General features: G+C 41.8%; 1 protein-coding gene across 2 annotated transcripts in view; it reads left to right on the forward strand.

Moving 5' to 3' along the window:
• The window catches only part of COL15A1 (collagen type XV alpha 1 chain), a 432,564-nt gene that overhangs the window by 245,298 nt on the left and 163,742 nt on the right, over window positions 1–23,524 (forward strand). For both annotated transcript variants that reach the window (XM_088442332.1, XM_088442333.1), the window contains 7 exons: window positions 798–919; window positions 1,822–1,956; window positions 4,300–4,326; window positions 5,106–5,159; window positions 5,890–5,976; window positions 6,116–6,172; window positions 7,963–8,100. In XM_088442332.1, coding sequence (XP_088298458.1) covers window positions 798–919; window positions 1,822–1,956; window positions 4,300–4,326; window positions 5,106–5,159; window positions 5,890–5,976; window positions 6,116–6,172; window positions 7,963–8,100 — 620 coding nt within the window. The remainder of the gene's footprint in view (window positions 1–797; window positions 920–1,821; window positions 1,957–4,299; window positions 4,327–5,105; window positions 5,160–5,889; window positions 5,977–6,115; window positions 6,173–7,962; window positions 8,101–23,524) is intronic.

Here is a 23,524-nt window from a genome sequence, read left to right on the forward strand (position 1 = left end):
CTCAATTACTGAACATTTCTGTTTTAAATTTTTTCCCATTAATGATATTTGTCTTTTAACATTAACTTTTTAATGTACATGTTGTAGAAATATGTGCTATTTTTACCAATACATTTGGGTAAATCAGTGGTTCTCAAGCTCGTTCCTCAGGACCCCACACAGTTCACGTTTTCCAGGTCACATAGCAGGTGCACATGTGATTTGGGATACGTTGAATATGCCAGAATCTCGACGCCTGGCATAATGCCGACGACGATATCCAGAAAAGGATCAGGATACCAACATCGGCATTCTGACCCTCACCATTCCGCAGGTAAGAGGAAGGGTAAGTATGATGCTTAGCCTGGGATGGGGAGGTTAGGTTTAGGCACCCCTGGGGGAGACTAGGGTTAGGCACCTCCCAGGGAGGATTAGGTTTAGGCTACGGGGAGGGGGGCTAGGGTTATGCACTGTCGGAAGGAGGTTAGGATTAGGCACCCCCCGGGGAGGTTAGGGTTAGGCACCACTAAGGGAGGGTTATGGTTAGGTAGGGGGGGGGAGGGGGAAGGTTAAGGAACTTATCGCCCCTGTCAGGATTTCACTCCATCTAGCTTTCGGCGTCAGGATTTGAACCATACCCAACCCGGTGTTTTCATTACTCACTGACACATTTTAAAGGTGGAGCTAATTATTCCACTTGAAATTCTGTGAGGAAACATAAACAACATGTACTGTTTGGGGTACTGAGGGCCATGTTTGAGAACCTATGGGGTAAGTTAACATATTTTTACTATATATGGTCATTTTGATATTTCCAGAGTCACACAACAAAGAAGAGAAGACTAGTGCATTTGTTACAACGGAACCTTTGGGTCTAAAGTTCCTAACACCTGACATTGGCTCTGGAAATGAGAGACTGCCACAGGAAGCCAAAGTCCAGGTAAATGGTTATTGCACAACCTAAATTGTCTTCAGCCTTCTGTTTTTATATGGCAGTATAGTCGCACTGTATGCACTACTTGTTTTATAATATAGGCACTCTTGTAATATAGATATATTGGGCCAAATTTAATAGGGTGAGAGTTTAGAAAATGTTTTAAACTCACATGTTTTTCATACTCAAAAAACTCTCACGATTTAAACTCTCATCCAGATGTTTTCTCATTTTGAAGATACAACTCGACATACGTAATAGTGTGAGAGCTATACTCTCACATTTTCTATACTCTGACCCTATTACTGTTGGCCCATTATATTAGAGATGTGTGCGTACCCCTGTGTTTTGATTTTGGTTCTTGCAAAACCACCCTAAATGTTATGGTTTTGGCAAAACCGCCCTCATGTGGTTTGGTTTGGATTTTGTTTTGGATTTCTTTAAACTTGATAAAAACAGCTAAAATCATGTAATTTGGACATGTTTGTAAATGTTTACATGCAATCCAAAACCGAGATTTGGTTTTTAAAACCAAGTTCCGAACTTACAACAGACCCGAACTGGGACTCTGTTCTACTTGGAATAGCAAAAGTGATCCAAACTGGGTTGTAAAAAGAAAAAAAATTGCAAAGCAAAAATTTACATTTATATAAACTGCCCTGTGTAGACGGGACATATAATGTGTGTACATTTCCTCTGGATTACTCAGGATTGTCATGTTCACGTCAATTATCTTTACTTTACAGGACAATTCAGAGAGCTTACATGTGTATGAAAATGCCTCATATCTTCTCAACATTATGGCCATTCACAAACAATTGTGATGTATTATTGTTATTTGCTTGTAATATATTTAGTTTACTTGCATAATAGGATTAAAATTAGAAAGGATTTGTTTTATTTTTTAGGGTCTAAAAGGTCAAAAAGGAGAACCTGGAAAACAAGGTGATGTGGGCCCACCAGGCCAATCAGGAATAACAGGCAATCAAACACTAGCAGGTCCTCCTGGACCACCTGGAATAGATGGGAAAAAAGGTGACCCTGTAAGTAAATATATAATCTCCTCTCTAGGTGCTTCATTTACTATATTATCTATTGCACTCAGATAACCATATACAAATGTAATAATATTTTTATCTCTTATTACATAGCCATTACATTACATAGCTCTTTATATGTATTTAATTTACATAGTTGCATTTTGTCCTATAATAGCTGACCTGATAAAAGTGAGCCTTTTCCCATTTCCAGTCTACTAAAATAAAGGTAGGGCTGCCTCTCCTTCATTAGCTTCTGTGCTGTTTTCTTGACCAACACAGGACACAGTAATAACTTGTCAAAATTAATACTTAAGTCAGTCTTCCCAAACTGGCTGCCATGGCATCCTGGGAAGGGCACCTGTAAGGGTTTCATGGGTTGGTGGTCCAGTACCAAATCATATTTATAGTCGATGTGATTGGCAGCCACCAGCACTGGTTTTGCCTAACATAAAATATGTGGACAAACAGAAGCACATCCCTGTCCATCACTACAGCACTGGATGACAGGTAAGCACAATTTACTTCATTTAATAATCTTTGCTGAATTTATCATTAAGAAACATTTGGCCTGGGTGTGCTGTGAATAAAATGCTGATACTCTAGGGCGCCGTGATTCAAGAAGGATTGGGAACCACTGTCTTAAGTAGTAGTTTTTCCTTTAAGCATTAAGTGAGAGGCATATGTGAAGTACAACATTGTGGGAAGGTAGATGACTCTGAAATTATACCTATGTCATGTGTAGTACTTCATTGTGACAGACAGATCAGGAAGTCAGATGGGGTCAATGACCCCTGGGCACCTGTGTGCAGGACCCATCCACATGTTATTGAGATATGAGTTGTATGCACAGGTCTCCATATGGTGAACCTGTCCCTTCATCTGGAGATGTGACTGTTTCTTCCCTGCATTATTACCATAGAAAATGGATTAGAAGCCAGAGGCAGTTTCTCTCGCCCAGGATATATCATGTATAATTTCATGTGAGTGCATACATGGAAACTTGGGTAAAATGTTGTCCACATGTTAGCAGGATCCGAATATGTGTTTTGTATCAACATCAATGTATCACCCTGCTGAACTCTTCCAGTTGGAGTCACAGGTCTCTTCAAGCAGAAGTTTCTGTTTAAATAATTTTCTACTTTCTTTTCCTTTCCCTCCATCATACTATTGTGATTGGTGGACTGTCGGATATTCATAATAGGAGGGCCTATTGAATCTAATATCTTTCTTGTAGTAAGTTTGCAGTGAGGCACATCCCACAGCCATTTTTTTTCTAATCTGATATTGTGGTGTGATATGTATCATTATATTATAACGTTGTTTGGATGTTAATCGATAGTTTCTTTTAGCCCCTTTTACAGTAAATGTATTTTTTACTGCTGGCTGAGCTCTTTTTGGTGCTTTTGTGCTCATCACATTCCAAATTGAATATCAATAATTTTTCTATGGAGCAATTCATACCTTACAAAGGTAAAGAGGTAACCTATGTTGACGCCACAAATGCTAACAAAATTACTTATCACACAAATTATGATATACAGACACTTGTGTGAGTCATAGTAAAGTCCATTCATCAAAAGGTCAAAATAGGCATGTGTTTTTGGGGTTCCATTTGGAAACACACCAACATAATTTGAATGGTGCACAAGCGGTTGAACATAATTTATATACAATATTTTCATTTATTTATTTTTAGACTCCTAAGAGACCTTAAGTTTTATCGAAGCTGCTCCTTAATATGTGTTTATATGGAAGGTACAGTGCAAGCTTTAATGCTTGTCTGAGCAGCTTAAACTATGTTTTCTACAATTCATAGATCTTATAGCTCCGTTCCAAAACATGCTATTGAAATGGGAGTCAATAGTTGCCATGTTATGGATGCTACTTATTACCCGTTCACCCAATGATTAGGTATAACAACTGTCTTATTACATATGTAGTACAAAATCCAGTTTTCTTCATGACTTTCATCCAGCCAAGTCTCTGCTATTCCAACTATGTGATAATTCTCTTCCAGCATCATTACTTCTAGTTCACCTATTTTGTTTGGAAGACTCCTAGCATTTGTGAAACTTACCAGTGAGGGAGTGCACACAGTACAAATAAAACACTGACTGAGTATGTTTCATTCATTCATTCAGTATTTTACTTGCTCCATAAATCTTGTTGCCATAAGCAAAACAAGAATAAACCATTAGATGCTTAGAGTAGAGAGAGAGTAGCTGCAGCAAATTAAAAACATTTATCTACTATGTACTCCTTGTTAAGATATTAAACTTTGGGTGAAGTTGTCCTTTAATATACATTTAATAGGTGCATTTAATAAAATTATTTTTTTGATTCCAGGGAGACCCTGGGAAAGATGGGGTGCCGGTAAGTTTCTCCTGTGCACGTGCTTTCTAGTAAATGCGTTTTTTTGCTATGGGCATTTTTATTTCAGTAAAATAGCAACATATGGAATGAAGACTTTCCAGTTACATAGACATTAGGCCCTTCCAAAAATAGTTATCTGCAATGCAGCACTAACCATTGTTGATTCCATCATTTAAATTACGTTTCATTAGAAAATACACATTTTTTATTATTATTTTGATAAATACATACACTGAGTTTTACTGCTACAGTAAAATATATACATTTTTTTTGTAACTGAAGAGTAAATTAATTTTCTTTTTTTTTTAAAAGTGAGCTAGTGTTCTATGTTGATGTCTAAACTGACTTAGCGGGTACTCAGAGTATTCTATATGGGGCAATTCCACTGTAGCCTTTTTACGCCACTATAAAATATTAAAGTTTCTATAGAAACCAGCTATTAAGAAGATTAGTTATCAACACTGTAATTTTGTAAAGTAATTCAACGAGGGGGCTAATTTATGCTGTCTAATTTTTATCATCTAATATACATACAGTAGCTTAAGTTAAGCATTTCAGAAAATCTGCCTAATTACTGTCAGAATTACACTTATTATTGAAATCAGTACTGACCCTAACAGCCAGTGTATGATACTGGTATTTACTGTACTGATTATAGACCTAGTTTACAAAGCCAGTGCTGTATCATACTATAAATATGGATAAGCACAAGTCTAGTGGTTAAATGTTAGAAAACCAAACCTAACAACATTTAAGAATGCTTTCCAATTTTGTTTTAGGGCGACAAAGGTGTTCCAGGGCTGCAGGGTGTCCCAGGAGCTAAAGGAGAAAAGGTATGTTCCCCAAAGGAGTTACTTACTAGAATATCAGAATATCAATATATTCCAAGTTCAATATAGTAGCTTTAACACATTTGGCAATTGTCTTTAGTATCCACAAATAAAAACAATAGAACATTGTTTATCATACGATTGTTTGGATAACAGAATATGAGGGTTGCATGATTTTTTTGGTGAAATTATCTATGGTCTAAATGATACACACAGTGGGCCAAATGAAATAGGGTGAGAGTTTAGAAAATGTGAGTTTAGCAGTAAACTCTAACACTTTTTAAATTTGTCCAAGGTAATAGAGTCCGAGAACATGCAAACTCGTATGTTTTTAGATTTAAACTCTCATCCAGATGTTTTCCAATTTTGAAGATAAAACTCGACCAAGAGTTTACTGCTAAACTGTCACATTTTCTAAACTCTCACCCTATTACAATTGGCCCAGTATGTTTATAAAGTGTGAGTGGGTCACTGAACCATCTGTAGATACAGAAAGCGTAACCTTAAACATGCACAGGTGTTTTGTTGGCCACACACAAATCAGCATTTTCTGTCTCCCAATGAATAATTGAAATTCTGTGCAACTGTATCAATTTACAAGTAAAACACACTGTAAATAAATTTGAATGTGATCATTTTAAGCAAATTCATAATTTAAAAAAATGTTTGCTTAAATGCACTACAATGATTAGGTTACTTTTACTGTATATATAATTGCATTATCCTGTTACAGGGTGATTCCGGTATTGGACTTCAAGGACCTCCCGGTCTGCCAGGACAACCTGGCCCTCCGGGTCCTGCCAGCCCACAAAAACAAATTGTGAGTATATGAGGCTCTGTTGTGTGCACCAGACATATCAATTCTACAAAAACATTTTTCCCACTAAAATGATTTGGGTTTACAGAACAAATGTATTACTTATCTGCTTCAGTTATAAAAAATAACTGCATTTTTTCAGGGAGAAGATGACTCTGAAGGCTCAGCAAGTGGGGATTTCAGGAGATCTGGTAAAAATGTACGAAATAATATTGTTCACCTAAAAAAGAAATAATATCATCAGTAGATTATTTATGATCATTTTGATTAACTTGTATGCTTTCATGAGCAGAAGTATATGATCGTACATGATATAACATCATCAATGGAATGGCAGTTGTTTAACCTAGTAATCTAAAGCCATTAATTGGCAAGAGTTTAGGGGGTAAATTTGCTAACTTCAGTTCACTTGTTTAGATATGCAAAGCCGCTGGTGTACAGTCATCATGTCAACATTCAGAAATCAACACCAGAATGTCGACATTGTGAATGTTTTAGGGGTAGGGTTATGGTGCTAGTACAGATAGGCTGTGGTTAGGTTTAACCAGATTTGCAGTTGAAATGGTACCAATGGTTTGGCTTGCTTCACTAAAGTCATGGATAGTAAATGTGTGTTGTTCTAGTCACAATGAATAGGTGGAGATCATCAATTATCAGAACATCACAACAACTAATCAATGGCGTAAGTTCATCCCAGATGCCCGGAGGCAAGTTATAATTTGGTCACAGCCGCTGACTAATGTAGCAATTCACATGCAAACAGGATATAGATAGACGAAGGCAGCAGCTGATGGTCTGACATGGAGCTCTCCACTAGTGTATGGTTGCTTTTCAGGTGCTGGGAAGGGGTGCCATGTATTGGGCTGCTGTGGCCGTACACTCTGGGTACATAGTTACAGCCATAAGTGGGGTGAATATATTGTGGTCAGTGGAGGAGATGCCCCTTCAGAGCTGGAGCCCCGGCAGCAGGCGCCTCCATTGTCTCCCATAGTTCTGCCCCTGCAACTAATTGTATTAAGTAAAACCTAACAAAATACTACATGTAGAATATTCAAAAGATAACATAAATGCACAGTATTTTGCTCCTGTATTGTAACAATAAAACAATGACAAATTGCAGTGTAAGCTCAAACAGCATATCATTATGTGGCATACTGTAAGTCACCCAGCCAAGCATATGTGTGCTATGGTGTTGTCAAGACCTTATACAAATGACTTCAGCGGATATCCTGAGGACTTTTCAATTAGTAACGATGGCCATGAGATGCTGGCAAAACGAGCTTTTCTCCGACACCTCAGAGTCATTAACATTGTACATTGTATTATTATTATTTATATGGCGCCACAAGGGGTCCGCAGGGCCTTACAAGTTATGTAAACAGAAACAGTATGAACAAATAAGTAAAAAGTGACTTACAATACAGAACATTGCAGGACATGGACAAGGTTTATAAACATTGCTGCATCAGCAGTCATAATACCTAAGTAAGCAGCAGGGTGGCAGAACCCAAGGGCTACGTGCCCTTGCAAGCAGTGGGGAGGAGATGAGGGTATACGGTAAGTGAGAGAAAGAAAAGCACATAAGGGAAAAGAGCCCTTATTGTGAGATATGTGATTACCTGATTATAACAGGATATTCCCTTATGACTCTCATATTTGGTGAGAACAATCACTCCCAAACATGGGATACTGCTATTATTTTTTGTTACATACATAGATACAACCACACACATTCTAGGACATGTTGCAATGACTCAAGGTTCATTAAGCATATATATTGAGCCAGAAATATGCCAGCACATTACCATACGCTGCAGGCACAGCTTATATAAATTGAGTGATGCTGCATTTATTGTACCTTAAAGAATTTTAGATTTGTAGATAAGTTTTAAATATAATACACCTACTAATTTTAATAAGCACATCAAAAATCAATGTGCAACACTTTTCATAAGTATTTTCCTAATAACTAATTTTCCCCTTAATAAGTGCTTACCCGGACTGCCAGGGCCTGTTGGTCCTCCAGGGCAACCAGGACTGCCAGGAAAGCCAGGTTCAGACTCAGGAATTGAGGGTCTGCCAGGGAAGGATGGCAAAGATGGAGAATCTGGAATGCCTGGATCACCTGTGAGTAATACACCTACATTTACTTATGTATTCTACACAGTTATTCCAAAATGTTAGTGTAAGCAATATACAGTATATTGGAACTATAAAACTAATTTTAAGCAGTGCAAAGAGCTACAATTTCCTCAGGCAGAAAACCAGGACACCCATTCAACAATATATTTTCTTTGCTTAAATGCTATTACTTACTACTAGACGCCGTGCAGTATAGCCTTAATAGTTTATTAGTTGTATATACTCTCTAATCCTGTTAATTAAATACATTTTGGAAAAAAAATCATCTTTCAAAAACAGCGCATGTCTCTGTAAATCTGGGATATGCAGAAGTCTTGTATGTGTATCAGATTTAGAAATTAAATTACTGATGTAGAGAACAATATGTCCTGTTGATATTTCATGTTTCGAATATGCCTTTAATTGTATGTGTCTTGTGCATCTTTAAATAACAAAATAACAAATACAATACGTTTTGCTGATATTTCATATTTCTATATGACTTATTGTATATGTATTGTTGTGCATTTTTAAATAACATAACAGAATATATAAAAAAAAAATTACTGATGTTCCAACCACATTTGTAAAATATAAAATTAAACATATTTTTCCTTTTAGTTTCTTAAGTACTCTATTTTCATGCCAGTTACTGTACAATTAAATAGCATCATTATTTCAGTATTACATGCTTTTTTGCATTCCAATGGTATACTGTATGTTTAATATTAATATATATATATATATATATATATATATATATATATTAACTTTAAATAACTGAAAAGTGATTTCACATTCCATTTTCCAGATATGGGATGAGGACATTAGTGGTTCGGGAATGGTAATATGCTATCATTGTTTTCAAAAGGCAGTATTTCCCCAGCTTTGCCATTTTTAAAGGGCATTTAATTGCATGTGCAAATTCTGTATTATTAAGCAGACCTTCTGGACAAAACAGAGATAAGGTGTATTGCAAATGAACTCAATACATTAGTCACACATTCAGTGCTTTGGTTGAGTGTCTAGATTTTTTCCAGCTTCGCAGAGGCCTTTTAGTGGCTGTAAAATGAAGGCATAGACAGGTCAATAATTGTCATCTTGTATTTAGCAGATATCTAATAATGATGATAAACCTTTGAAGGGCTCTCTCAGAATCCACATTTCCACTGTCGTCTACGCTACCCCATCTGATATTACTCTGCATGTTCAACCAGTACATTCCCATCCCCAGTCTAGCTCCAATGTTTCAGCATTGCCCTCTCCCTCTAGAATTTAAGTTTCCATAAGCAGAGCCCCTGTACCATTTGTTTCACGTCTGCGCCTCCTTTTGCAACCTTGCCTGTAATTTGGATACAAATTCAAAGGGGATAATGGTAGGGGAACAAAATATAAATATAATTAAGAGAAGAAAAATATAAATATAAAGATGGTAGTGGAAGAGGAATGAGAAAAAGAGTAGGGAAGATTTAGGAGGACATAAGGGGTTGGTAACATGTAGATGGTATAAGAAAAGTCTGCTGGGAGGTAACAAGCAGAGGACAAATGGGGCACCATGAAGTGGAGTGAAAGGGCAATTTGAGGGGGTCATTTACAGCTGGACACATGTAAGTGTTTATTATTTACAGCGCATGAAAATATGCCTTAACTTAAGGCATATTTTGATGCGCTATAAATAATTATCATGATGCGACAGCCCACTTGACATTCATCATCATCATAATCATTAAAAAGCCTGCCTAACCGGTCAAATACTAGGCTGGTTGCCACTGAGAGATGAACAACGTTGAGTTCCCCATTGCCAAAGCTGCAGCCAGAAAAGAAAACAGAAAAAAAGAAATACGTGGTCATTTATGCTTTTGTTCAAAGTGTTGCCTAATATAACCCTGGCTGCTGTCTACCAAGCCTGTATATGGCCTATTTGGATGTGGTTTACAAGCCAGACTTTGTTAATCCTCTGAACCTGGGAGGTGAGTTTATGTTAAAGAGCTCCATGCAACAGGTCTATAGTGAAAAGGTCAACAACAGAAGGTCGACATGGAAGAAGATCAAAATGGCAAAAGGTCAACAGTACAGAAGGTTGACTGGTTCAAAAGGTCGACATGAAAATTGTCAAAAAATTGTTTTTTTTGTTGTTTTTTAGGGGTAGGGGTAGGGTTAGGCACTCACCAGAGGGTAAAGGTTAGGCACTATGAGGGATGGTTAGGGTTAGGCACTAGGATGGATGGTAAGGGTTAGGCACCAAGTGGAGGATAAGGGTGAAGATTAGTGTTAGAATAAAAAAATGTGTATACCATTTCTGTGGTGACCATTTTCATGTCAACCTTTTGTGCCTGTTGAACTTCTGTACTGTCTAACTTTTTTCATGTCGACATTTTGCAATGTCAACTTTTTAGTGTCGACTTAATTAATGCCAACCTTTTTATTGTCAACATTTTGTATCACACCCCATGTTAACAGCAATGTAAATGTTTAAAGCATATATGGCAGTGTATCAACAGAATATTATGAACCCTTGATGCTTGTTTGCAAGCTTACATTTTTTATCACAATATGAAGAAATTCCTCATGCTTTCATTTTGCTAGATGCACAAAGATTTGTGGTGGCAAGTGTCAGCAACAATGGTCTTTCTGTATCACATGTAAATGTATGGCCATTGTAGGCATTCAGAAATAGATATTGTTATTATAAATATTGTTATTATCAGGCATATTCTGTACAGTAGGGGGATCAAACAATTGGACAACATTAATTTTACTTTAGACAATAAATTTACTAAGAATCGAGTCTGATCGAGATTACCCGATTAGAAACTCAATATGCGTTGCTGAAACTTGGATGACTTTAGCCTGCTGAAACTATCAAATTTGCCAAGAAATGTGATTAGTTGAGATCGTGTTTTCCGATGGTGTATGTGATTGATATTTCTCACCCGAGTTCCCTGAGTGTGACCGCAGCCAAACTCTCCAGAACAAGCAGCCCACACATATTACTGAGCTACGTGCAGGCTGCTTGTGTGTATTAAAAGTATCTAAATGGTTACTATAAAAAAAAATTACATTGGGTCACCCGCAAAATAGCATAACCAGCGCCGGGCACCTAAATCAGTCAGTCCTGGTTCAGGAAAAAAAATCGAATAGGGATCCCCCGTATTTTATGAACCAGCACTGGGCTCCCAGAGCCAGTCCTGTTTTTAAAAATAGGAGAATTAAATGTGTGGGGTTCCCCCTATTTTTAAAACCAGCACCGGACTCGTGTTTTTCCCAATATTTTTAAAACCAAGAATGTCTCAGGAGCCCGGGGCTGGTTGACCTTTTTTGGGGGGAAACTTACTTTTTTTACATTAACTATTTAGATACTTATTACAGGCAGAAACATATACAGATCACTCTGATCTGTGTATGTTTCTGCAAAACTCGCAGCTCAGTTGGTAGTCTATTTGAAACCTCTATTTAGGTCAGAGTTTGCTGAAATTACACCCGTGATTCTAATCACGATTCTTGGTAAATTCCCAAGTTGTATTTTTTCCATGAACAGTACTTGTGAGTTTGGCTGATGGTGTATTGATTCGTGTTTGCATTCCCATTTCCTGTTTCAAAATTTACATCTCTCCTGAGTTTTCCTTTAGTAAATTTGAGAGTTGGAAAAAATGGCAAAACACATCTGAGATTGCAATTTCGACCAAACACGAATCTTCGTAAATTTACCCCTTACAGTCTGTTATAAAATAAGGGAATTGATACAAAAGGCACAAATGCACCTGTTAAGGCACATCAGCGTGTTGCAAATGCTCATATATGAAAAACACAACAACTTATGTATTAGATTTAAAAAAGATTAAATATATAGACACACACACTGAAGTGCCAAAAGTAATGGGATAGATGCCTGGGATCGTGTAGGAAAAGGAACCATTCTAGCCTGGCGAAGTGCAGCAACTTGACATGGCATCAATTCCACAAGTGGACGGAAGGCCTCTGGAGAGATGTTCATCCATTCTGTCTGAATAGCTTCCCACAGCTAACTGACATTTTTAGGTGCAGGATCTTGGGTACAAATAGGCCACATCCACATCCCATAAATGCTTAATTGGATTCATGTCCGTCGAACGTGGAACTCTCCAGAATTCGGACCAATTCTGGAGAACCTGGGGCCAATGATATGGTGCATTATCCTGCTGAAGTATTCCATCATTATTGGGGTACATGAAGTGTGCAAATGGTCATCAAGCAATGCAATATAGCGGTTACTAATCAATGAGGTGTTCAGGCAGACCAGCGGCCTCAACCCATTCAATGTGAACACACCACACATCAATATGGAACCACCACCAGCCTGGATGTGCCTTGTTGACAACTGCGGTCCATGGCCTCATGGGGTCTGCACCACACCAGAACCCTAACATCATCCCGAAGCTCCTGGATCCGTGACTCATCGGACCACGCACATGTTGCCAGTTCTCCGGGGTCCAATTAGTGACATCACAAGCCCCGGTGAAGTGCTGTGTCCGGTGTCATAGTGTTCACAGGGGCACTCTGATGGGTCTTCTGCTCCCAAATCCCAAGAGCACTGCACTGACCTGCTGGATATGCGTCTGGTAGCTTTTGCATTGAATGTGGATGTGATGAGGAAGCCGCTGATACTAAGGAGAGGCGAAAAAATTTGTTTTCTTTATTCCTCAATATTCTGGAGATATTGCTAATACATGTTGAAATTATTTGAAGGTGCCGGTACCTGGGTCAGTGAATTGTGACCACCTATGGGATTAACTCCCTACCGAGTGTCACAGAACGAGGAACTTGAAGTTGTGTACCCGATCTGGGGTGTTGGACAGAGACACCTGGATCAGTAGGTGGTTTGATCTCTGGACTGGAGTAACGTGGATTGAACTCGAAGAACTTGGAATTTGCTTTGTTGTGCTGGGCAACACAGGTTTCACACTGGGAGCTCAGGAACATAAGTCATGCAGCAGCAATGAACAAGGTAGGTCTTTTATAGCACCAGGCTGAAGCAGATTGGCTGAAGCAACTTGGGACTGCTGCTGACTGGATGCACGAGTATCACCTGACCTGGCCCAAGATGGCTGCACCCAGGTTTCGGATTGCTTGAATGCTGGTGCGCCATGCACACATGGATCTGCGGCCGAGGGAAACAGGAAACAGCGGGGATGCTGCAGATGTTCCTCCAGTGGAGGCCCTGCATCAGAAATCACCAGAGCAGCAGGCAGATGGCACACTGGACCGCGATGGCACAGACACACAAGAAGGTACAGGGGTCTGGGGTGGAGGTCTCTGGCATGGTTTGTGACAGAACCCCCCTTTTAGAAGTGGAGTCCGGACACTTCCTTGGTTTGCGAGAAAACTTGGAATGGAAGCAAACCTCCAAGTCCTCTCTTCTGGGCCACAGCCCTTCAGGCAATGAGATATTGGAGTCTTCCGTAATGACAGCAAGAATCCAGGATCTTTTTGACTTCGAATTCTTGTCCACATTGAGTATGGACACTAGGAGACTTGGGGAAGGCTCTCTGGAACTTATTCAAGATTAATGGCTTCAACAGTGAAACATGAAAAGAATTAGGAATTCGTAAAACAGAAGGTAATTTCAGCGTGACAGCCACAGGATTAATCATTCCTTCAACAGGGAATGGGCCAATAAATCACGGATCAAACTTCATGGATGGAATCCAAAGTCTGAGGTTCCGAGTAGACAACCAGGCCCATCACATCTGGGCCACATCATCAGCACCGTATATCATTCTACTGCATGTAGAACATAACAGATTGCTTTAGCTACTATATAAGAACTCCAGGGGCCATTCATCAATAGGAGAACCACACATATTTTTCAGCTGGATATTGCTGATGTGGTTTTGGTTTTGATTTCAACCTTTGATTCTGACTTTGGTTTTTTTGTTTTTTGTTTTTTGTCTACATTTACCATATTTTTAATCTTGTTTTCGTTTGGTTTTGTTTTGATCTGACTAACACATTCTATGTGGACAATCATTATATCCAATAAATCCACGATTGTTCATATATTTGACAACCATCTTTTCTTTTCATTTCATTCAATACACCATTTAAAGCACTATATATCTGCTAAGGGTGAGCGCTGTACACTATATGTATTGGAATTTTGGGGCAGCCCATCTCTTTCGATCTGCAAACATTCTGTAGCAAGCTGAAGCCTTCAACAGTGAGGAATGCACCCTACCCCAGATAGCTGTGAGATGTTGAAGAGTGTCTTTAACAGCTGGTATGTCAATAGCCGGTAGCAATGGGAAACCAAGCAAACAAGGATGACGGCCGTACACAGTATAGAACAGTGTATTCTCTGTGGAGGAGTGGTAACGATCATTATGGATGAACTTAGCCCATGGCAGAAATTCTAGCCAATCGTCTTGAGAGGACGAGATAAACAAGCAAAGAAACTGTTCAAGATCTTGGTTCACCCTCTCAGTTTGCCCATTATTCTGATGATGATGATAGGCCATGGAATACTTTAGTTCACTTGAAGGGCAGAGCACAGGGATCTCCAGAATTTAGCCACAAACTGAACTCCTCTGTCAGAGATAATTTCCTGGGGAAGGCCATGTAAACAAGAAATGTCTTTAATAAAAAGTTGTGCAAGCTGAGACGCAGATGGTAGACCTGTCAGGGGAACAAAGTGAGCCATTTTAGAGAACCTGTCAATGATGACCCAAATGGTATTGTGACCCTGAGATGGTGGTAATTCTGTAATGAAGTCCATTGACAAGTGGGACCAGGCCTGTTGAGGAACAGCCAACGGATGCAGCAGACCTGGAGACGTTCGTCTAGAAATCTTGTGTTGGGCACATTTAATACAGGAAGCAACAGAGTCTTGAATGTCAGCTTTCAAAATAGGCCACCAGTAGGATCATTAAATAAACTTGACAGTCTTCTCCACACCAGTGTGTCCAGAGAATCGAGAAGCATGAGCCCAATGGAGTAACTTCTTATGTAGATCTGGTGCAACGAAAGTCTTTCCCCATGGGATGTCAGGAGTGAGCTTAGTAAAAGCAAATTACGTGGGATCTAGGATCGGAGGAGAAAGATCCTGGACTTGATCTTGTTCTGAGTTCAAAGAGCGAGATAAGGCATCAGCCTTAGTATTCTGAGGACCAGGACGATAGGAGAGTTTGAAATCAAATCGGGAGAAAAACAGTGCCCACCTGGCTTGTCTGGGATTCAATCAGCGAGCTGTTTGTAAATAGAGCAAATTCTTATGATCAGTGAAGATTGAAATGAGGTACTGAGCCCCTTCTAGGAGATAGCACCATTCCTCTAGGGCTAGCTTAATCGCAAGTAACTCTTGGGCTCCAATGGAGTAGTTCCTCTCTGCAGGTAGAAATCTCCGGGAGAAGAAACAACAAGGATGTAACTTCCCATTGTCGAATCGCTGGGAGAGAACAGCTCCTACCCCTTCCGTAGAGGCATCTACTTCCAGAATTAAGGGGCGAGTCAAATCAGGTTGCTTCAGAGATGAAGGCTTGTTTCAACTAATGTAATGCAGAGGTAGCTTCTGGAGACCATACACTGGGGTTCGCTCCCTTCCGGGTAAGAACTGTAATGGGAGCAACCAGGGAAGAGAATCCTCTGACAAACTTGCGATAGTAGTTAGCAAAGCCTAGGAATCGATGAATGGACTTTAAAGTGGTAGGCAATGACCAGTGAAGAATGGCCTGTAGTTTCTGTGGATACATTTGAAGTCTGGTTCCGGAAATGATGTACCCAAGGAATAGAATGGACTGAGGGCCTGATTCAGAGCCGGACACTATTTGCGCTCGCTCGTTCAGAAAAAGGGGCCGGCTATTTAAATGGAGCGCTCGCTCTTTGCGGTCTGTTGACGCCTCTATGTCTGAGCGAGCGAACGAAACATGCGCTTGCTATTTTGTAAAGACGCCCCCTGGCCGCTCGCATCCTACGTCATCTCCGCTATTTATTTGATTAATCGAGTACATCGAAAGGCGTCTGAACTGTTCGCAGTGCTTGTGGTTGGATTTTCCTACCGCAATCATGCGAACAGTTCAGGCTAAGAAACAACCAAGTGACGTGGTCGATGATGCTGCTTTGTTAATTATGCACACCCTTAAAACGCCCGTTTTGACCGTTTGGCGCGCCTGCGTTCGGATCTCCACTCCCCATTTTCAAGCACCTTCCCCTGTTACCACCCACAAACGCCTCATCCTGTCACTCAAATTAGCAGGCACTCGCTATTTTGCGAGCGCTCGATTTCCGACCGCACTGACTGGTTGGCGCATGCGCATTATGACCCATACGCATGCGCAGATGTGCGAACATCGCTCGGAGTGAACGAGCGGCCGCTTACGAACGGCTCTGAATCAGGCCCCGAGTCTCAAATGTGCATTTTTCCAACTTGCAAAAAAGCAGATTTCTTCTTAACCTAAGAAGAACTTCTCTGATCTGGGAACGATGTGATGGGAGATCCTGAGAGAAGATTAAAATATCATCTAGGTAGACTACGACTGACTTGCAGAGAAGGTCTCTGAAGATCTCATTAACAAAGTGCTGGAAAACACCTGGAGCATTGCTGAGGCCGAAGGGCATAACCAGATATTCATAGTGACCATCCCTGGTGTTAAATGCAGTCTTCCATTCATCTCTCTCATGTATGCAGATCAAATCATATGCCCCTCTTAAGTCAAGCTTCGTAAAGATGGAGATACCTTTCACTCTGTTGAATAACTTGGTTATGAGCAGAAGCGGATACTGGTTCTTGACAGTGATATCTTTAAGTCCATGGTAGTCAATGCGGGGTCGGAGTCCACCGTCTTTTTTTTACAAAGAAGAACCCAGCTCCGGCTGGCGAGGTGGAAGGATAAATAAACCCTTACTCCAGATTTTCTTTAATATACTCAGATATGGCTTGAGTCTCAGGCAGCAAGAGGGGGTAGGTCCGACCACGAGGTGGAGTCTTTCCTGGAACTAGGTCAATGGGACAGTCCCATTCACGATGGGGCGGAAGAGTGTCGGCACCCTGCTTACTGAAATTGTCACAAAAGTCTTGGTAAACTTCGGGAAGGGGTGTGGTATAAGAGATAGACAGTAATTAGATAGACAATGTCTAGATCGACCCCAGATGTTAGACAGTTAATAGATCGACAGGTACAAAAGGTCGACAGGTACAGAAGGTCGACACCCTAAAGGTCGACATGTTAGAAGGTCGACAGGTACAAATGGTCGACAGGGTCAAAAGGTTGACACAAAAATGGTTGACATGGAAATGGTCGACACATGATTTTTTTTTATGCGTAAATACCATTCACCCCCTTGCGGGCTCGCTACGCTTGCCACACTGCGGGCATGGTGGCTCGCTTTGCTCGCCACATGGATTTATTCCCCCTCCGTGCCCACTTGGATGGTAGGGAATACCGTTGGATGGTAGGGAATGAAGTTAGACACTGGCTCATCTTAAATGCCTAAACCTAAACATAACTCTAGAAAAAACAAAAAATCATGTGTTGATCATTTTTGTGTCGACCATTTTCACGTCGACCTTTTGACCCTGTCGACCATTTGTACCTGTCGACCTTCTTATCGGTCGACCTTTAGTGTGTCGACCTTTTGTACCTGTCGACCTTTTGTACCTGTCGATCTATTGACTGTCTAACATCTGGGATCGATCTAGACATTGTCTATCTAATTACTGTCTATCTACAGTCCGGCACCCTCGGGAAGACCCTCTAGGGGTTTCACAAGAGAGTTTCATAAAGGAACCACATGATGAAGATGATTCTGAAAGCAAAATGGACTCCAGGCGGTAATCTGCAAGGTAGCCCAATCAATACAAGGGTTATGTCTTTGAAGCCATAGGAGGCCCAGAATTAATTCGTGAGAGGCTTTAGGAATCACAAGATAGGACAAACTTTCTACGTGAAGCGCCCCAACTTTGAGCTTCAAAGATTAGGTGCGATGCGTAATTCTCCCACTGCCAATTCGACTACCATCTATAGCCATTAAGGACACTGGATGTGGCAGCCATTCAGTAGGAACACAATGTCTGTGATCAAAGTCTGCGGTGAGGAAATTACCGAGTCGAGGAGAGCAGGAACACTTAAATAGACTTGGTTCACCTTCAACAAAGCAGGCATTTCCCAGATGGGAGGGACAAAACCCTAACCCTCCCCCTAGCGCCTAACTCTAACGCTAACCCTGCCCCCAACCCTGCTACTTACCTTCGGGATTTCGGCGGTCGGGATGCCGACACCAGGATTCTGACCAGTGTCAGGATTCTGGCGCCAGCATTCTGAGACTGCCAGAATCCCCACGGTTGGGATATTGACTGCATCCCAGATGTTGTTATCGCGCTTCCTCCATAAGAGTTGAATAATCATATATTATCTTATGCACTAATACATAAAATGTTGTATTTCTTTTTACAAGATTATTGATTAAGTTTTATTTCTATTTACTTATTTATTTATTCTGTTGAAGAGTTGGTTTCAGGCTGATTTTAGTGTATATAATATTATTCACTGTCAGTCGTACCTTAATTAGGCAGTTAAGATTTTTTCACTTACATACATCAGCAATCAATTGGGGCAAGTCTGCGCTTTGCAGACTTGTGTAGAAAATATTTTTGTGTAAAAAAATATGCATTGCACTGTATGGGGTTTACAGATCGCTGATTCTGACCAAAAAGTGTTTGGAATTGGTGAATCAGGTTGTCCAACATGTTGGATTTCACAGACTAATCTTGTGCGTAGATGTATGGTAACAATCATCCGTTTTGCAGACCGTTAAAGTTGTTTTGCAGACCGCTAGTAAAATGATGAGCCTTTCAAGAGTGGCAGATCTGTCTTTCCTGAGAATGATCAGCAAATCACTGAAAATATTTGTATTTTATGGGCGCCGATTGGGGAATCTTTAGATTAGGTAAAAAAATCACAGATTCTGTGAATAGTTTTTTTCAGTGCCAGATTAAGGCCCACATGGGCCTGGAGCCGAAATTTATAAAGGGCCTATTGTGTGCACCGCAAGTGGTGTGTCCAGTGCTTGGGGGGTTGACTAGTGATGTGGGGGTGTTGTCTGCACGGAATTGGATTGAAATGCCAGCGGCATCAGCCCGACGGAGGAGATCCCAACATCGCCAGGTAAGTAAGCCCTCCCCCCCTAAACCTCCCTTAGGGGTGCCTAACCTCCCCACGTTAGTGCCTAAAGCTAACCCCCCGCCCCCTAAGCCTTACCCACCCAGAGGGGTGCCTAACCCCCCCCTAATGGTGCCTAACCCTAACCCCCTTCCCCTACCCTAACCCTCCCGGGGAGGTGCCTAACATTAAGTCCCCCCGGGAGCCCTAAACCTAACCCTCCCCCCACGGCTATCCGCTGCCGACGCCCGGCTTACCTACTATCGGTAAGCCGGGTGTTGGGATACTGTAGTGGGGCTAAAGATAGGCTAAAGATATCTTTAGTCCCATTTCGGGATGTCGGGCGGGATAGCGCCAGCAGGTATCCTGACTACATCCCGTCTGCACAGCAGTTGTGGCCTGTGTTGTGTGGTGTGACTAGTCCCTACCTTTAAAAGCCTAAGGGGCCCATTTATTAAGGATCGCATTTTGCAATGCGATCAGGGCATGCAGTATCGCCCATGATCGCATTGCAAAATGCGATCATACCGGCCGAATGTATGACCCGGCACATGCACGGAGACGGGCTCCGAAAAGAGCCCGTCCCTGCGATGTGGCCGGAGCGTATTCCGGGCTGCTGCGCATGCGCAGTCCCGCGGACTGCACATGAGCGGCGCCCATTGCCGGCGGAGGGATCTGGAAGATCCCTCCGCCGGCTCAAATGCGGCAAGTGCCCATAGGACACAGCGGCTAACGCTATCTGCAGATGGCGTTAGCTGCTGGGGTCAATATCGGGAATGCTTCGCATTCCCGATATTGATACATTTGGCAGCTTCGCATCCCCCCATAGAAACCTATGGGGGAGGCGGCTGCCGGCGGCAATGGAGGGATCGCAGCAGGTATCGGAGATACCTGCTGCGGTCCCTCCTTCATACATTCGGGGGATACTAAGTATTTGAGGTAAACCCCCGAAAACAGGTGTTTTCGGGGAATTTACCTCAAATGATCTTTGATAAATGTGCCCCTATTTACTAAGCAGTGTTATGAGACAGAGTGAAAAGTGATAAGTATGTGATAAGGTGCCAGCCAATCAGCTCCCAACTGTCATTTTTCAAACACAGCCTGTGAGATGACAGTTGGGAGCTGATTGGCTGGCACCTTATCACTTTTCACTCTGTCTCCTATCACTGCTTAGTAAATAGACCCCAGAATCTCTCTTCCCTTTTTGCTTATATCAGTAGTGTAATGGCGGAGTCTACAAAGAAGAACACTCCTTGTTAAAATGGCACATAGAGATGACATACTGTAAATCTGAAAATGTCTCTATTAAAGAGCACACGGCTCTCTTAGTGATGTAATGAATGTGACATCTTTCTCTATAAAAATACCTTATCCTATTAATAGTTATACTGAGAAGTTGTTAGATCTAGACACCATAGTGAGATCCAAAACAAAGTCAGGTCTGATACCGCATGCAGTTGGCCAATATTTTTAATTCTGTGCATGAGTCCCAGTGGCACAGTGCATGCGTTCCCATTGTTAGCGCTTAGAGATGCAAAACAGTATCGGATGCATCCATTGGTGCACAGATGGTCTAAAGACGCACAGAGATCGCACTGCAACTCCGCAAGACGCTGCAAGTGGGCGTCTCACTATTAATGAAATTGTCCGCAGCATTAGCATAAGGATGCAGCTGCGTCAAAAGACTCTAAAATACACAGATATATATCAAAACCAACACGATGCGCCTGAATGGTGTAGTATTTTCTGATTCCACTTCTGTGTGCTCAAACTTAATAATATGATGTACAATAAGGCGTCATACCAGAGATAAAATAAATGGGCTTATGCCTTACATCATATTATTAATTTTGAGCACACAGGTGGAATCAGAAAATACTGCACCATTGGGGAGCGTCTTGTTGGTTTTTTTAACACTCTGGACAAGTAGAGCCTCAGTCCTGTGCAACGCTATCTTTGAATTTTGACTTATTTATTTCACTGGTATTGTTATTTTTAAGTGCCTGCGACTTCGTTCTTTGGAGCTCATTCAGAACCGATCGATGAGCTGCGCTCGCTCGTTCTTGCCAATAATGCGCATGCGTATGGTTTGCAATGCGCGTGTGCAAGCCAGTCTTAGCGATCGGGAAACGAGCGCTCATTCTACACAGCCTAGCCGCTACTTTGAGTGACAGATTGCGCCGTTTGTGGGTGGTAACGGGCAGGCGCTTGTGAACGGGGGTGTGGATTTGCAAACGCAGGCGTGTCTGGGTTCCAAAATGGAGTTTAATGGGTGTGCATAATTAGCAAAGTAGCGTCATTGAACACGTCACTTGGTTGTTTTTATCCTGAACTGCTCGCAGTGCTTGCGGGAGGGTATGGTCTACCTCAAGCGCTGCGAGCAGCTCCGATGGCCCTCGATGCTCCCAATTAAACACACACTTCCTGGAGATGACATGTGTAGCGAGTGACAGTTGGGAAGTTTTATAGTCCTGCGTACGCTCACTGCCGTCACTCACTAAGATACAGAGGCATCCTTACACCGCAAAGAGCGATCACTTGATTTGCATACCCGGCCCCTTTTGCGAGCGTCCGCAGCTTAGTGATCGGGTCTGAATCAGGTCCTTTGTTTGATATATATATATATATATATATAATTAAAATCTTGTCAGTGCCTGCATACCAGTGCAGTGATCATTGTTAGCAGCAGCCAGCCGGTAACAACACTGCGGGCCTGTTCAATCAGCAGAAGCCAGGCAGCCAGCAAGGGAGTGAGTATCAGTCACCCAGCCGGGCCACCTTCACAGATCAGTGGCTGTGCTCACTGGTCGGGCACAGCTGCTTCAGAGAGTGGTGGTACCTACAGTATGTGACGTCACATACAGAGGCCTATCAATAGTTAATGGCGCACAAGGCAATATTCTATTATCTTTAATATCTAAAATCAGTGAAATAAAATACATATTGGAGCACAAACAAAACAAAATGAGAATAAAAAATATTTTTACTTTCCTGCACTATACATAATTGTGATGGAAAAGCTTGAGTGTTTGGGGTTACCTGTCTCAATGATTTAAATTGTTTTTTTTTTTTTTTTTTTTTTTTTGGCATTGCAGGTTTTATTTCTCACAGGACTCTTTGCAGGACATTCTACTATATGGGGGAGTGTAAGGAGGGAGCTGTCAGCAGGGGTCATGCTTGTGTTGTGGCAACACTCACACACACATATACAGATGCCAGCATTACACCCACCTCTGGTTAGTGCCCGGCTGCAGTACTGATGGAGGGGTGAGTGGGTGGAACTTTAGAAGACCCGGGTGCTCAGTTTCAGTCATCCCAGAAATAGCGCTTTGGGGGCGGAGCCTAGCGCGAATTAGGGGCGGGGCTTAGCGCTAATCAGGACGGTCCGAAGGCAGAGTCTTGGACAGTCTGGGGGAGGAGTTTTGAGAGAGTTGACTCAGTAGGCAGGGCTTCGGGTGGCAGGAGACAGGGTATAATGAGCAATGATTCTGGTGGCCATTAGGTTAGATAGGAAGGACAGGACTTCGGAATGCTGGGGTGGTGACAGGAAATATTTTTTTTTCCTGTCACCACTACCTGCACTGCAGTTGGTCCTGTGGGCCTATTTTCATGGAGTGGCCTGGAGCTGTAGCTCCACCCGCCCCATTGTTAATCCGACCCTGTTTTTTTTGTGATAGCTAATGTATGGGCCCCATTACTTCTAAGGCCGGTTATTTAAATAAGAAAACTATCAGCTTGCCAGTCTGTTTAATTAGATACTTATTAGTCTTTGGGTGAAAAGGTGTATCAAAGGCTGATTCTAAAGTGTGTAGTTAATTTACTGCTAATCATTGCATAATTAGGCAGTTGTTATATTCGTTCTTATTTTCTTGGCCCCAGATTCTCCACTTCTATTAGTGGGATGTAGTTGGCATCCCAATTGTCGGGATGCTGGTGCTCAGAATACTGGCGCCGGAATCCCGACAGGGGTCAGAATCCCAACACGGCATCCCAACTGCTGACGTCCCGACAGTAAGTATTAGGGCTAGGGGGAGGGTTAGGCTTAGGGTTAAGCACAAAGGGCAGGGTTAGGGTTAGTCTGCGGGCGGGAAAGTTAGGGTTAGGCTGCGTGGGGGAGGTTTAGGGTTAGGCTGCGGGAGGAGAGGGTTAGGGTTAGGCTGCGGGTGCAGGCGGGAAAGTTAGGGTTAGGCTACGGGGGGTTTTAGGGTTAGGCTGCGGGAGGGGAGGGTTAGGGCTAGGCTGCGGGTGATTGCGGGAAAGTTAGGGTTAGGCTGCGGGGGGGTTTAGGGTTAGGCTGCGGG

The sequence above is a fragment of the Taudactylus pleione genome, unplaced genomic scaffold (genome assembly GCF_031769625.1).
Source record: "Taudactylus pleione unplaced genomic scaffold, aTauple2 ptg000309l, whole genome shotgun sequence".
Lineage (NCBI taxonomy): Eukaryota > Metazoa > Chordata > Amphibia > Anura > Myobatrachidae > Taudactylus > Taudactylus pleione.